Source organism: Oxyura jamaicensis, chromosome 13, assembly GCF_011077185.1.
Source record: "Oxyura jamaicensis isolate SHBP4307 breed ruddy duck chromosome 13, BPBGC_Ojam_1.0, whole genome shotgun sequence".
In the NCBI taxonomy this organism is placed as follows: Eukaryota; Metazoa; Chordata; class Aves; order Anseriformes; family Anatidae; genus Oxyura; species Oxyura jamaicensis.
Window position 1 is genome coordinate 17,353,068 of NC_048905.1, and position 16,809 is coordinate 17,369,876.

The 16,809-nt window shown below is 45.0% G+C and overlaps 1 protein-coding gene across 5 annotated transcripts in view; it reads right to left on the bottom strand.

The window, feature by feature from the left end:
* The window catches only part of FNIP1 (folliculin interacting protein 1), a 62,461-nt gene that overhangs the window by 9,445 nt on the left and 36,207 nt on the right, over positions 1-16,809 (bottom strand). For 2 of the 5 annotated variants that reach the window (XM_035338737.1, XM_035338739.1), the window contains exons 3-11: positions 16,419-16,562; positions 12,148-12,248; positions 11,820-11,894; positions 11,247-11,338; positions 8,682-8,765; positions 7,592-7,663; positions 6,711-6,846; positions 5,959-6,160; positions 5,061-5,146 (exon numbers count right to left, since the gene is read on the bottom strand). In XM_035338737.1, coding sequence (XP_035194628.1) covers positions 5,061-5,146; positions 5,959-6,160; positions 6,711-6,846; positions 7,592-7,663; positions 8,682-8,765; positions 11,247-11,338; positions 11,820-11,894; positions 12,148-12,248; positions 16,419-16,562 — 992 coding nt within the window. Of the gene's footprint in view, positions 1-5,060; positions 5,147-5,958; positions 6,161-6,710; positions 6,847-7,591; positions 7,664-8,681; positions 8,766-11,246; positions 11,339-11,454; positions 11,652-11,819; positions 11,895-12,147; positions 12,249-16,418; positions 16,563-16,809 lie in introns of those variants that run through there. The other 3 variants (XM_035338738.1, XM_035338740.1, XM_035338741.1) reach the window with 3 other exon arrangements.

The following is a 16,809-nucleotide window of genomic DNA, read 5'->3' on the forward strand; positions in this document are numbered from 1 at the left end:
CAGAATCAGTTACCGCCCGGCTTCAAGGATTGTGCGCCTACCCACATCCTTTTTGACTTCAGAGAAAACAGTAAATGTATGATTAGAACTCTGGTTTTGCAGTGAAATGCCAGATTAAACCCCCTCAGATTACTGCTGAACTCCTGGTCTAAGCCAAACGACGGCTCTGCTCGAAGCACGACGCCTGCATTACGACACCACGCGGAGCTACGTTTCCATCACACTAAAACACAAGCCTTAAAAAAAAAAAGAAAATCCAGCAAAGGAAATGGCTGATTTTCTGCCCGCCTCATACACCGCTTTTTCTAGAAGAGAGATTTTTGTTTTACAGGACATGGATTTACGTCTAGCAACACCTGGGATTTATACAGATCCTCCCTGGACATGCAGGTCTCAAATTCACAGACGCTTCCAGAACTGAAGCAATGGCTGTGCATGCAGGCAGGCAAACACTCTCGAGCAGCAGCTGCCAAAGCTTCGGTGGCTGAGCGCTTAAAGTGAAAGCCTGCAGGAAGCAGAGCCCTGCGCGTGCTCACGCACCGAGGCTGCGGCAGGACGGGACGGGGCGAGGAGGGCAGGCGGCCCCGGGCTGCTTGGGGACAGAGGGGCTGCGCCCCTCTCCGCCTTAATTTTTCTAGCATTTTTCGTTAAAAACAACATCCGTGCTATGTGCTGACAGCAGCCAAAATCAGCCCTGTCTTCCTCACAAGCTGGATTTTCTGACAGCTTCCCAGCGGAGCAGGAGGAGAGGCAGGGATACCCCGGGGCTGGCTGCGGAGGGGGAAGCCGAGGCCAGGGTCACATCCAGCAGCCCCCCAGCACCCGGCTCAGCATCAGGCATGGGCCTTGGTAGCAGCGAGCTGGGGCTGGAGATGGGCTTACAGACAGAAAGCTTTCTGTACACAGCCCGTTAACTGGAGTGGATGGTAAGGAGGCCCTAATAAAGGGAGAAACCTCAAGACTGGGAATTTCGGAGCTGGATGAGTTTCAAAGTCCCAGACAAGTATCAGAATGCACACCGCAGACACAGCTGACCTGAGAAGCTGAAGATAAATGAAACAACTCAACCTAAAATAAAGCTGCTTTCTGCTTCCTATGCAAACTAACCGCGCCGAGCCGCTTGCAGCAGGCAGCTCTGCTGTTTGGAAAAAAAAAAGAAACTCCTTCTAAACTAAACCCAACATATTAAAATATTTGTTTTCGTTGAAAAGATAGACCGGGTCTTGTGATTCGTTATTTACTATTCTGGTAACCCTGGCTGCATCTGCAGCTGATAGTGTTTCCTCAGCGCGAGATCAGATTGCACTGGCAGGCGGCCAGCAGGCATGTGACTGCAGCGCAGGGAACCCTCGCTGCCGAGCAGCCTCGGCACACACCAAGGGCAAGGATTAATGCCTTCCAATGCCTTCCAGCTCCGCGAGCGCGCAGGGAAACACTCAGCTTCGGCTGCTTAAAAAAAAAAAAAAAGGCAAAAAAAATAACAACAACAAACCGAACAGAAAAATACCAAAAGACAAAATTATAAAATAAAAAATAAATACAAATAAAATGAAAAACCACACTGCAGGGAAGCTAACCAGATTAAAACCCACTAGCAATTAAATGGCAGTCGGCCCCTCCCGACCATCTGCAGCAGCAGCCCCCTCCCCTCGCCCTCCCTCCCCCAGCCGTGCTCCAGCATCCCCATCCCGTGCACACAGGAGATCCTGCTCTCGTGGGGGCTGAGGTGCACCAAAAATGGTTGTCATTTGGAAATGTTTCTTGGAGGCCGAACCCAGCACGGGCAAGAGCGAGGGCTGGTGTCGGAGAGGCTGGAGGACTCCTCAGGAACCACTGCTACACCCAGCACACCTCGCAGCTCAGCACCAACCCGCCGAATGAAAACAAGACCTGAACGACCTCCTCCCGGCAGCCCCCTGGGTTTTCACATGCCCTGCGGGTGCAGGTGGCTGGGAGGCGAGCGGCACAGCCCAGCCCAGCCCTGCTGCCAGGCACGGGTCAGCTGCTGCTCTCAGCTTCCTGCTGTGCCCGCTGGTGCGGGACGGCTCTGCCGGTGCTGCAGGACCCACGAGGCAGGAGCTGCTGGACAGGGCGGCTGGTGGCTCTCTGCAGCTCCCCGTCCCCATCAGCACAGCGCTGCTGCCCCCGGCATGGTGCTGAGAGCTGCTCTGCTGCCTACCGGTTGCGACGTTACGACAAAGCCAAGCATCGCTTTGGGTATAGCTTCCAAAGGGAAAACACAACAGTGGTTTGTAACATAGGCCGGTTGAGAATTTGCTCCCTGCCCTCCTGCCCTCCATTCTTCCCCCCTTTTTTTTCCTCCTCTTAAAAATGAAGCCAACAGGGAGCGCAGGAGCGGGGCTACCCCTAAGGGCTCCGCTGCCAGCGCTGCCCAGCAAAACCCACCACTGTTCGCAGCACCGTAAGCTGCTTAAAAATCACTGGCATAAAATAGGATCGAACGTGGCTGCCAACAAGTGGAGAAAGGTGTTTCCCTAGGCCTGCGTTCAGAGCTTCCCTGCCTGTCTGTGTCTTTTCCACGCAGGTATGAGCCAGCGGCACGCGCAGTGTTCTCGGTGTGCGGCACTGGCCTCGGGGACAGGGGGGGAGCTGCAACGGTTATTTCATAAGCCATGTGTCTGCACATCTGACATCCAAGGAGTTCTAAGCCTTTAAGTCAAGTGTTAATAGCTAAATCCATCGCTGCTTTACTAAGTGGAAAGTGTTGCAAAACGACTCATGGTGCAAGGGTGGGCCTGGGGCTGGGCACCGCGCGGATGGCAGACGTGGTGATAGCGTCGATTTGTGGAAGCAGCCTAAGCCTTTCAGGGAAAGCAGCTGCGTTTTGCTTTTTCCTTTTAAATTCCATTTAAAAAAAAAAAAAAAAAAAAAAAAAAAAAGTTCCCCTTCCAAAGGAAAAAAAAGAAGAACACCTGCAAGGAATTAAAGCAGTGCAGGATTATGTTTTAGAAACACCAACCCACTGCAGTCAGCACCCTTCTTCCCTCCAGCGGAATTTGCTTAAGAGGGTAGAAATCAACACAAGTCTCAGGTTCACCAAAGGACTCGGGCTCCTGACTTCCCCGTGACTTCAGTGGGAACGCAGACGCCTAAAGAGATAATAGTGGCCTAAATGGGTTTGCTGAACCCCTGCCAAAACAACTTTGCATCCAGCCTCTGGTATTTAAATACGCCTTTTTTTTTTTCTTACTATAGGCATATTGCTTTGCTTTGAAAGGCTGCTGCACGGTACAGGAAGGCTTTCCTTGAGGTACAGGAAGGCTTTCCTATCGTTACAAGAAGGCTTTCCCTTCGGTGGGCAGGCTGTGGTGCAGGGCTCGGGGCCGTGCCAGCCTGCGGGACCAGCCGGGGGTGCGGGCTGCCTGCCCACCTCCCAGCGCGCTCCGTCAAAAAATGGAATCGCCCAAGTCTGCCACCCCGGGAAATCCATTTATACAAAATTAAGCCGCTACACTATTAAAGAGTAATATTTATATTGCCGTGGAAACCTCTGCACCAAGGGGCAGTTACACACGTGCTCCCAGCGCGGGGTTACGCAATGGCCGGGTCATGCGCGGGACCGCATCCTACAACGCTCGGTGAGACGAGACAGCCGACCCTGGAGGGGACGGATGGGACAGGACACGGGACGTTACCTCCCTGCCCTGCAGGGCACAGCCCCGTGAACCTCCCTGTGAGGAGGAAAAAAGCCAGCATGGTGTTTTCAGGCTTATTTCTCCTGCTTTTGACTCTGGACACAGTGCCCCTCTCCACCACCCCGAGAGCGTTTAGCTGGAAAGGAAAGGAAGGGACAAAGTCCACCGAATGTGTGTGTGGGGGGGATGATCTGGGGGAAGTTTTGGGAAAACAGCTGGGCAGATGGTGTTATCAGGGGATGGGAATGCAAAGAAATTGCTCGGGGTGAGAAGGGGGAGGAGAGGAAGAGGAGAACCGGGAGGGGGAGCGGAGAAGCCCGTGGTTGCTCAGAGTTGCTTAACCCGTTTCGAGCTCCCTCTGCTCTGGTTCTTGGCACAGCTCATCCCATCCCGTTCTTGCCGCAGGCCCACGTGCTCTCTGCCTTGCCTCCTGTCCCTGCCGAATACATCCTGTGCCCTCCCTCAACACTTCCCTGGGGGAAGGTTCTAAAAATAAAAGAAAAAATACTGTGCCTTCCTCCTGCAACAGCACCTAATTCATGGCACCCAGGTAGTATGCAGCACTACAGAAAGATGAGTGAGAACCTTAAGTAAAATGCGTCCTGATGGCAATTTGCTTTGTAAAGCATCAGAGCCTTGTCTTTGTAAGGTCTTTAAGAAGTAGCTCGATGCTGGTTGTAAAAGGAAGCACGCTGCCACTCCCATCTGAGAGGAGATGAATCACTTAAAACAGACGGATTTCATTTTATTTCCCTCCCCATTACTTAAACTATGGGAAGAACACACGGTTAAATGCCAGGGATGTGCTTATCTGCGTTACTTTGGATATTAACTGCTGAACAGAGACTCTCTGCAGGTACTGATAGCAGGAGATTACAGTAGTGCATTTTTCTGTGTGAAGATGATAGTCCTCCTTCCTAGTAGCTGGTTATCTGAAAACCATTTAGAGCAAAACTTAGAGCAGGGTAAAGGTCTTGTTTTGTTCATACGTCAAGAAAGTTATCAACTAGAGGAGGATGTCCCTAACGTGGGCTTGCTGTTCTTTTCCCCCCTCTCACTGGGTCTCAGTTTAAGAGGTTGCCGGGAGCTTCGTTACCACCTAACGCACAGAAAACCTTGGTCACTTGTGCCCTGCTCACGCGCAACCCTTATGGATACAAGCACTTGACAAAATCTAAGACCACAGACAGAACAGAACGGCTTGCTATCACCAATACATTTATGGCACTTAACTTTAACAGAAGACATTGGACGTCGTACTTTTTTAGAAGGTGTCAAGAACATTTTCCTTTTCAGATAAGAACTCTAAGGGCTGAAAAATCCTGCACTCAGGAGGAGGTGCTTCTAAACCACTTCAGTGCTTTTGAAGAAACAGACACAAAAGATACAAGACAAACTGCTCACCTGAATTCGTTCAGGGCATCAACAATTCTGTTATACGCCAAACTCCGCTGACTGGCATCAGCTGATCTACGACTCATTTTCATAGCCTTGAAAACAATCATTAAACAGATAAGTAACACCAGACATAGTTACAGAAGCACAGAAAATGGAAAACAAAGTCATGTGTTTGACTTTATCTTTCATGGAACCAGTCATGCAAATACTTCTTTTTTAAGTGATAAAATGATGGTACAAGTGCCAACTTTCATATCTGAGGGAAGATAGGTGAGGCACATGCATTTGCAGCCTCTGATTCTTCAGTGCTTTTCATCATTCGAGGCATAAAAGAGGTCAAAGTTTTTATTGCCGTGGTGAAGTAACCACTAAGTATTTCCTAGAAGAGAGATTTGAAGCAAATCTAACCACACGTTTGAAAGCTTCCTGCACATCAGAATAAGGGGCTTAAAACAAAAAAGGAAAAAAAAAAAAAGCACAGGGAAAGTGAGGAGTTGATATTTATTTACAGCCTGGATAATCCTGGAGATAGGCTCTTATCCTGCAACCCACAATGCTCAGATACAGCTGAAGCAGGGAGGTAAAGGTGGCCTAAAAGCACCTTTCCCCATGGCTGATCCAGGGCTTGCTGAGAGCCCACAGAGCCTAATGACTGTTGTAGCTTTCAGCAATCCCTGTAGCACAATGCAACACATCCTGTCCTCACCCCAGGCTTTGCTTTTGCTAGCAATCAGAAACATCAAAGATGTTGTGGAGCAAAGTTCCTTTCCGGTGCAGTTCCAATTGGAGGCAGCAAATTGCTCCCTCTTTTGTAAACCAGTAACAAGAGCCAGAAATTAAATCTGAAAGGGCTGAGGGGGAACGTATGGCAACACAAGTGCAAGAATTGAGAGACTGCGTTTACCTGTTCTATTGCACTCTTCAGTTTGTTCATGTGACTCTCAAAAAGTGGAAAATGTGAGAAGAAGAATTCATTAAATTTGTTGTTCTCATCTTCATCTCTTGAGAGTGAAAAAATAACTCCAATTGCTATCTTTTTCTTCCTAACAATTCCTGGGCTAGGACCAGAGCTGTCATCTGACAAGTTAAAGCTTTCATCCATGGACCTTGAAGCATGGAAAAAAATAGAAAGTTAATGTAATCCACTGTTTAAAGTTGTACCTTGGTTTCCTGTGCAATTAAATTCTAGAACATTTAACTTCAATGAACACCATTTGTTTGCACGTGTTGCCAAAGCATCGCCTTCAATAACACCCATTTTGCAATTCTGTAAAAGCAATCATTAATTAATCCTGCAATCACAAAATCTGGAACCAGGTTCAAAGCATTTGTGGGATTAGAATATGCCATCCTAGTTCTCTCTTGCCTCTGCCAAGAATTTGTGTTTTGAGTAGGATTTTAGGGCTTCTCATCCTCAAATGTACAGCCTACAGGTTTATGTTTTGCTAAAGGTTTTCCTGTTAGTGCAAAACAATGACTGGCACGAAGAAAATGGATACTGAAAAGATCAGGTATTGAACTGCAGCCTGACTTACACCTTTGTAAATACCCCACGGAAAGCAACAGCAAGAACAGGCATATATATGCAAGAGCAGAATCAAGCTGACAACGGTGGAAAATTATGGGAAGCAATCAGCAGTATCGCTCCCAGCTCACCATCGAGGGAAGACCCCGTTCTCCAAGCTGGTAGTCTGACTGCGACGCCAACGCCGCTGGTAACTGCTAGCACAGCTTTTGTTAAACGAAGAGCCCGGAGATGGAAACGGAGTGATGAGCAGACTGCTAAGAGACGCTGCAAGAATAAGAGCAGTAAATAAAAATCTCTCCAAAAGAAAGAATATTTGGAAAACAATACCAGCAACTTAACTATGACCCTGAATATAAGCTGGTGTTGCTCATCAAGCGCCTTCTCTTTTGCTTATCTATGATTCTTATCTAAAAATAATCAGTTTATAACAACATTAACAAGCTATATGAGCACTACAAGGGTGGGACAGTCCTGCAGTTTTATATAATAAGCAACGTACAGGCTGCACCTTGCTCATCAACCCCAAGCATCAGGAAATAAATTCTTTGTAGATAGGAGTAACATTAATCACATCTTTTAAGGGCCTTTCCACCCCCAGTGCCCAATATCCTGAATGAGAGAAGGGAGGGGTACTGTGAAGGCAAACTCATGTTTTAGCATTAATACCCTCCTCAATTTGGTAAAAACATAACAAGCATTGTATAGAAATACTGCAATCTCATTTCAATATTTAATTTGGCTTGTTTATTTGCAGTATGCTTTAATAAACTGCACTGCTGTTCAGATTAGCTTTGTGGCGTTCCCAGTGGAATGCCCTGGATGCCTAAGGTATTTGTCCGTACATATTACGTACACATTAATGCTTATATGTAACAAAAAAGAATGGTCACATTTCAGGAAAGCTATGTGATGATGTCTAGATGTCTCAGTAACAGGACAGATGACTACCTAGTCAATACTACTTAATGTTTTCAGAGTCTACGGGGTTAATACACTGAACTGACATTACCAGATCTCGCTATACCGCTGTCTCTGTCCTCATTCTGCTCCCTCCCAGGCATATCCATAGGGTTGCTGTGAACTGTAAGACAAGGAACACCAATTAGCAGGGGAATATACAGTTCCTTTCTTGTTTGCAGATCTCTGTGTAATTATTGAAACAAAAACATGCTCATTAATTCAGATCAACAGCACTGCACAAGGCCATCACCAAGAAAGGCTGCTTAGCTGAACAAGCCAAAGCACTTATCTGAAAAGCTCGGATGTCATTTTCTGCCCTCCACACACCTACTTCGGTACAAACTGAATCAGGCTCACTTTCACTACTTTTAGTGAAAGGTTTTTTATTATGATTTTTACATGGATATTTTTCGATAAAATTTAGTCTACCAGAAGGACGTTAGCCACATCGGTAGTATTCAGTGTGTAGACCAAAAAAACCCACAAACCAATATCAACAGCATTTCACTCCTATACCACCCTTCTCAGCTACTTGCTATATAATTTTGAAAGGATTTTACAATCATGTCTTGAAGAAAATAAATACTTTGAAATTGTGAGCAGTGTTTTGGCTGTTCATCTAAGCCATAAGCTACCCAGATTCACAATCTGCATATACAGAAGATCAAAAGTGTATCAGGCTTAACAGACTTAAACGTGATGTATTTTACAAATATGCCTGTGAAATAGAAGCTACTCAGCCATGGAAATAAGACCCGGACACTAAAAGCAGGAAAAACCCACTTTGTATCAACCCAGGTTACTTTTAGCTTTTACAGTTTGTTTGAAACAAGTCCAGATCAAAATAGCTTGACACTGTTGTGAAGTATTATTTCCAGAAAGATTAAATTATTAAATCTGTGTACGTTCTTCAAACAAAACGAAGCAAAAAAGCAACCAAGCAGCCCCAAAGAGGACTATTGAAATACCTGCTGTCCTCTGGGGATTTAAAGCACGTATCCAAACAGATAAGAGAGCAGAAATCACCGTCCCCTTTGTATTAAAAAAAGTAATCTTATTTCCAGGGCTGCACTACAAATCCACGTTTTGTCACCCCAGCTAGACTAGCCACACGGCACAGCACACAGCACACTGCAAACCTGCAAAGAAAGAGGCGCTCCGGATCAGGCGGAGCGGACCTTGTTCAGAGAATGCCCGCCTAGGGCTGCAAAGCTGTGAAAGACCTACATGGCAAAACGTAAAATACACATGAAAGAATGAGGTTAGTAAAGCAGAACAGTCTGTAGGGAGGGGGCCAAGGGCAGGGAGAAGATATAAGCCAACATAAATGCAGACTAACGTATGCAGGAAAATAGCTCTTAGGCTTAACAAGAATGTTGAGTCAAGGAGTATGGCTTATAGCTGAAATACACGGTACGTATAGAATAAAAATAATAGAGCCAGCTTTACACTGTCTCCCATATAAGGATGGGCTTCTGTCCACGGGCTTTTATTTATTTTATTTTTCTGTGTTGAAAATGATTAATTTATGCAGGCTCGAAGCCGAACTTGATCACAAACAGGAGATTCATCTTGGAGCACAATGTTTGTTTTAACATCCACACTGGGGGGGTGTCTGAGGAACGCCGTCGCTGAAGGCGATGGGGGAGGAAGGGAGGGAAGGCAGGCATAAATTCGTCTTGGTGGAACCAAGAGAAAATTACAGACTGAAGTAGCTGTTCTGAGAAGTACATCGGGGTAGTAAAATGATCGTATAGAAAATAAAATGTTAGCAGCCCTAGCAGTTTGGATTACAAGTAACACTGGACCGTAGATATACAAGGGGCAGAGTGTATTTACTGTACACAGAGCTGAAAAAAATAAACAGATATTTTTAATGAGTTAATTGCCAGCCCCTCTCCCGGATTTGAAACTCCTGCTCGAAGTTCACTGACTACAGAAAACGTGAAGGCTGCACTTCCACAAAGCTCCCTTCCGTCCTCCTGGGTCTTCACTGCTCATTAGAGGAAAGGCCATGACTAGTCCTTTTTTTTTTTTTTTAAACCAGCCTATCTAAAAAAAGCAGCTTGTAAATAGTTCCCAACCAAAACACATAGAGCCTTCTCCTATCACAGCCTGGCAAGAGTCAGCGAGTCAGGAGCAGCCTCTGGTATTTAGCAGAGTTGTCAGAAACGCCGCAGTTACAGATTAACCTCTGGGCCTGCCTTACCCAAGGCTCCCTCGGTGCCGAAATGGGAACTGTAAACAAATGCTCTCCGACAGCCTGAGAACCCTGCTCAGCTACAGACATTTCAGCATCCTCCTCCAGCAGCCCCCTCGTCGCTTCTCGCGGGGAGCCCAGCAGCTGAGCCCCACGGTGCTCCTCCTGGGAGCACACAGCTGGCACCGAAACCAGCTTTGGTCCACGCCTGAGCTGCAGTGCCCAATTTGAGCTTGCAGCTGATGGTACTCTGCTCATACAATGAATGCTTCTGCCAGCACAAACCACAAACAAACCCTTAGAAATGGACGGGTTCCCTTCTCTCATAGACGGGGCACCTCTCCTGCACATGCACTAGTGGAAAATCACACTGACGTCCGAAAGGAATGCTGAATATTAAAAAGAAGAATGCATATATGTATATTTTTAGACTTTTCTGACTTAGTAAATTCAGGAAGCATCTAATAGCTAATAGTTTCTTACAACTTCAGCTGGCTTCCCTCATAAATGGACAATGGGGAATGATTTTAATGAGGTATACAAGCTCTTCAGCTCGAAGAGCATTTAAGCTCAGGCTTAGCTTCAGTAATTGTACACTGTGCGTTGAAGTCAACGGGAAGGAGAGAAGTAGACACTTGCATCCAACAAGAATTAGGACCATGTAAGAGCCAGAGACCCAGTTAGGGTAACAAAGTCATCAAATTCACTCCATACCTCCAACCCTAGAAAGGTATATTTTGAAGACAGCAATATTCTGTAAAGTGTACAAAGAAGTCCCTTATTCCACCTACCACAAAAGACATTTTGTTTGGAAAGCAGACCGTCTAAAGCAAGGGAAAGGGAAGATGTGCTCCCACCTGAGCACTCAAGTACAGTATCTTTACTATCAGCTCTACTGCCTGCATGGGGAAAAGCCAACATCTTCCACACTGTTACCTAAATCTTGTGCTAAATCTTGTGAAGCCTTCACCCACAGCGCTTCCACGATGGCTGGGAATCAAAGATTCCAGATTGTTTTTCAAGACTGCTTAACTTCAAAGATCAGACCAAAAAACAAAGCAGAACAAACCACCATCCATCTAATCTGATCAAAAACTAAAGTGCAACTGTGCAAGGTTAACTTTGTACGGAATATGCAGCCACATGTGCTAAGGTGGCCAGAGTACAGAACAGAATGGAAATTATTAACAAAAACAAAATTGGGGAACTAAGCCAGGAAGAAGCAATCCTGCCTCATCTGAGATGTGCTGCTTAGGAATTCTAGAGACTGTTATTTTCCAATATATTTCTCTATGTATTTTCACATACACATGCATAGCTGCATATATGAAACCACTGTCAGTTCCTTGAACTAATTTATTCTCCTCCTAACCTCATCAACATTAATTTTCTGTGAAGTTCTTAGCTTGCCCATTTTTTTATTTGATTCTACATAGCAGACTTTCATATTCTAGAACCTGTGGTTACTCAAAGATAATAGGAAATAAAATCTTTTTGTAATTACCTATATTCCCAAGAAGTCCGTTCATAATCGTACTGTGGTCAGGCTTTAACGTATTGCTGTCTTGATTAATGAACTCAAGACTGTCCTGCAACCTAAAAAATCCAGAAAATAAAACATGCAGCAAATCCTGTGATTTGTGTTTCAGTTTAATACAGCGTCACTTCATTATGGCTCAAATGGAACAGACAAGGGAAGAATGCAGACTTACACTAGAACAAGCCACATTCTGAGGTGGGTCAGTTAATACACAGAAAGCAAAATATCAAACAGTCCAAAGCCTGATGTTTTTGTAACATCTTTTTCTTCATCTTGGACTGAATTCCCCAACTCCACTGTTCTGTTCTCATCCCATTCTGTTCTCATCCCGTCTCCTCTGTACCTCACAATATCAAGCTCCAAAGGAATGGCTCATTCATTCGCTTAAAGCAAACTGAGGTGAAGACAACCACAAGGGAAAGGTGAGGAGACCAGTGGCAGGATATAACAGACGGCTATTTTTCCAAAAAAAAGGTCTTCTGTGTTTTTTACATTCATCAGGTCATAAGCAACAGATAGGATTTCTAACAGACTCACGTATTCAGACTTCCATAGATGCTGCTTCCAGTGCGAGCTGTGAAAACTTTGCTGAGCATGAGCTGAGGAGGTGAGCTAGAGGTCAAAACGGAAGATGTCAGTCAGAAGCTGTGCCAAGACAGGCTTTTCATTTCCATTTCACAACCTTCCAGATTTTATAGACCTAAACATAACTGAACAGCCTTTTGTGTCCAAAGTGACATCAGAATAGCTTTAAAGCAAACCAGAATCCTTTTACTCTACACTTGCAGCATTCAATTCATTCTGAATTAGCACCGAGGATTAAATCTGCTGAAATGACCAGCAGTAAAAGAAAAATGAAACTTACCGGATCTGGTGAATTTTCAGTGTGGAGCCCTTATAGCTCATGGCCACAGAGCCAAACATCATCTCTCCAAGCATGTTAGCATCTGAAGAGCATCGAGAACCCTGAAAAAAAAAATCCCCTTGTTTTTAGGCATTTTAGAAGCACACTTCCATTTAAGGCATATAAACTGAAGGAAAATAGGCCTCATGTAAAAGATGAACATGTAAAGTCTCTCTCTCTCTAACACTGTCAAACACACTAAACTGAACAGTTCAGTAAAGATAATGCTAGAACAGAAAGTGATCTTCAAATGGGTTGTGCAGTAAACCACTAAAATCATCCAACACACCTAACCCATCCAGGGCAGGGGGGCAGATTCGGGCTGCATTGAGCCAGGGGACTCAGAAGTTCAAAGGGTGTGATTACGCACGTGGATGAAACAGAAGCAGTAAGCCTAAACCTCGGATCTGCTGGACAAGAGGCGGCACAAGTTCCCTGGTGATCTTACGCAGATTGCCCACTGAAACCAAGCTGGACCAGTGGTTTCTTGACAAATATTGATTTGTAACTTAGCCATGGATGGTGTTTTGTGCTTGATACATCTTTCTCTGTTGTCTCCTGGTACCTTCTCCTGCAAAGGCACCAGGGAAGAGCTGCAGCTCTCTGAGCTACATGCCATGCTCGAGATGAGCATTTCCTGCTGGCTGGCTGGCCAGAGCCTGCTGTAAGGCACGCTGGCCAACTACAAAGGAGAAACGCCACTGCACAGGATCACAGGCTAGATCAAACGCTGCAAACAAAACCCTAAAATTACAGTGTTACTCAAGGCAATCAACTGCAGACGACTGCTCAGATGACAGTCATCTCATTTGTACGCTGTCAATGCCTGAGATTACCGTCCCTTTACCCAGGGCTGTTTCTTCTCTAGGCTAGCAGCATGCTAGCACTGGCTCTCCATTTGTGCCTTGCCCTGATTAATTTGAAATATTGTGGTCACGCACTCACAGAGCTCAGGCAGCTCATAGATGAGATACTTTGGTACTATGCAAGAAAGCAATACATCTCCTCTGAGGTGTGCGATAACTCAGAACACTTCCTCAGAGCAATCCTTCCAAAAAATGTTCCTAAAAGCAGCCATGGAAATAACCTTGTTCTTGGAAAATGCTAGGTGACGTATCTCCGTACCCCTTATCAAAGCTCTGAACGCGCAGGATCCTCACTTGGATTCCTAAATAGGCTTGGAATATATCTCGATGCTTGCCCAACGTCAGACAGTGAGCTCATAGCACAATCAAGGACAGGGTGTCCACACCACAGATTCCTACCAGGAATAAGGAGTGATACGGAGATGACCACTCGATGCTAGCCCGCAGAACAAGGGCAAGAAGAAGGAAATGCTAATCGACCAAAAGGCAGCACACTTGTGACGCTCCCTAATTTCCAGCTCTTCTCAAGCACTCTCAATTAAGATGACAGTCCTTTAACAGACATCCAATTAACCTCTGAAGTCTGCTATCATTGCAAGAAAGATAGGGGAGAACTAAAAGGAGCAATCAGAGTTATAAAAATGAGGACATAATTGCAAGGTTTGCTCGTGTTCATATGACAAGGCAAAATCTGATCGTTAGCTGAGTCACACAGAAATTTCCACCCTCACTTTCCAAGATACCTTACTGCCTAACTGTCTACGTGCACTGTAGGTAGTACTGGAAAAACGAGACTTGAATCAGTCAGCAGGACCCAGAAGCTCCGGGGAAGTACAAGAATGAATGTTAATGGCTCTGGGAAATGCTGGGTCTGTCAGCATCACGAAACCTCGACACGAGGGAACTACCAATTATTACAGCCAAATATCCTGATTGCTATTTTTTAAATCTGTTGCAGATCTCCGACTGAAGGACTTGTTCTCAATAAATGTCAAGCCTTGATGGTCAGTTTTGGTTTCTACTTTCTGCTAGTGTGAAAATTTGTTTCTACAGCTGAGGGAAGAAACGCTTGAAAGTAAATTATTGATTTTCCTTGTCAAGAAACCAAATTAAAAAAAGCAAGTGAAAATCAGCTGCTTTCAAATTTAATTATAGGGGTTTCCCTTCCCTATGAAAGACAGAGACGCTGAAGGCAAAGAGTGTGGTAAGATGCACCCATGGTCTTTTTCAGTCTGGCATTTCATCTACGCTTCATGGCAACAATTAAGCTGTGCATAACAGAAGACGCACATCTTTAATGCACTCAGCTGCTCCAGCTCAACTCCTTGCCTTTAAATCTGTAAAATAAAGGTCACTTGAGACCAAAGTAGAGTGCAATCAGCTGAGGAAAGAGGTTAAATATTAAAAACTCAAATGAAAAATAGCCAAGGAGCATCTGGTAAAAAGGGCAGAACCTCCAGCATTGACAGCTTGGACACAAACCAATTCCCTAGGTCATATTTACCAGCTCACATTAAAAAAGATCATAAAACAGCAGTAAGTGTTTGTTACTGCACATTAGCATATTGGAGGTAGTAACATTTGCATTATTTGGGAATTACTTTTCTTAATATAACACCTCGAGCATTTACTATTCCATTTGCTGTGCATATTGTCCTATTAATAGCTAAGTGCATATATAAATTAAAAATGCAACACAGAGAGAAATCTCAAATGTTGAGATCAACAATTCTGGAAGACTTTCAGTCCTGAAAACACTGACAAGCAGGTACAGAAGAGGTAACGCCAGTGTAATAAGGTTCAAAACCTTAGATCACCTTCCAAAGAACAATTAGAATTGCTCATCTCTTGTCAAAGTGTACTGAAACGAGGAAACAAAGAACTACGTAAGCACCCTATTAACATTGTATTGCTTGGGCTTCCATTTTATACCATTAAAAAAGCAACAGAAGAACTTATAAATACTGCAAACCCATTAAGTAGCTGCCGAGGGTACAAAACAGAGCAGTTAGAAGACAGGAAATACCTGACGGCCACCTGGACAAACTTACTAGGGCCCTTTCACATACATGATACAGTACGAGACAGACTTTATCATGCAGTAAAGAACTCTTGTATTTATGGTCCTCTGCTCGCTTGCTGAGGAAGCCTGGAAGAAGTACTGGCAACGCAGTAAATAATTTACAGCAAAACCCGGTGGCAGACCAATCCAAGCTGGAAGAGTCTCGCACACTTTCCGAGCCAGACACACGGGCACAAATCAGTTCACTTTGGGGAGATTCTGACTGGGAGATAGGCATGAGGAAGTGAGGACTTAAAAGGGAAAACTTTCCACAACTTGAAAATATGCTGCCGTGCTAACCACTAAAATTAATTTCCTTTAATAACGTTGGACGTTGTTTGTACAGAGGCTGCCCAGCAGGAGAGAGGATTTCTGGCTAGTGGGGGGACGGCACTTTCCTTGGTTGCACAATGCACGAAGGAGGTCACCCCGTGCTGGAAGGAAGCTGCAGACAGAAACGTCTCTTCCTTCCATGCCCTTCCAGGAAGGGAGGAATGGAAAACAGACCTTCCGCCACCTTTTGAAACTGTAGAGAAGAATGTGATGTGAAAAAGAAAACAAGAAGAATCTGCAGCTCGCCAAACACAGCAAGAGCTAGCACGACAGTGGGAAAGTCAGCACCGAAAGCTTCTTCATTCCATCTACAGTCGATGAAGACATCAGTAGTACTGTACTTCAGAATACGTCGTGGAGAGAGCAGCTTCCCTCAAACACACAATTACTTCATTACAAAGAGTGGAAGGGCTTAGTTCTATTTTGGGATGTCTTAATATAAAACACTTGTGATCCATGGAAGGGGAGATGACAGAAATATATCCGTGTCAGATGATTCTACCTACTCCCAGAGCCAGGATCTCTTATGTAAAACGTAACTCAAGTGTGCTGAAACCCTCGTTATAAAGCTGTTTCACAGACTACCCCTTCACACCGCAGATTTCTGTGTTGCTTCCCTGGCATTTAGCTATCAAGTAAATAAACTACCCCATTTATACCCAGATGGGATATTGGCGCCAAGTCTGATCACGCTGACTGTTATCACCTAGGGCATAACAAAGAACAAACGTCCTGGAGAACCTTCGGCTATTGAAGAGCCATCCGGGAGACCCAGCTGGTTGGTTTTAAACTTCTTCAACCCCAAAGCCATAGAGGTAAATAACAATCAGCCAGAACCAAGTCTGAGTTTGACTAGAAATTGCTCTCCGCAGCCAGCATTTAATTTCAAGTGTTTTCAAATATTCAGTACCTCACCTGTTGTATGTATTTGACACAGTTACACACACACACAAAAAGAAAGAGCAACTCACCTGATATTTTGGGCACTGTTCTTTTGCATCAGAGAATGAGGAGGACGAATTGATTGAACTATCCAAGGAAGAAGAGCTATCTCCTCCGGGCTTCAGTTGGCAACATTTCCCAAAAACTCGCACCTGAGCATCGCTGCAGAGTTTCTGAAACACACAACATACGTGCCACACTGAGACCCCCAGCCACAAAATCACTGGTTAGTGCAGTGTTTGTTGCACTTACCTGTCTGGTAAGACATTCAGAGACATTTAACAGCAGAACGGCTTGTGCACCAATAAAACAGTTAACAGAGTATTTATTAGCATCTCTTGCAGCCTGGCTGTAGGAAAGAAAGTTTACTTCCAGTTAGCCAGGAGCCAGCACGTCACTCTAACCCCATTTTCCTAAGCA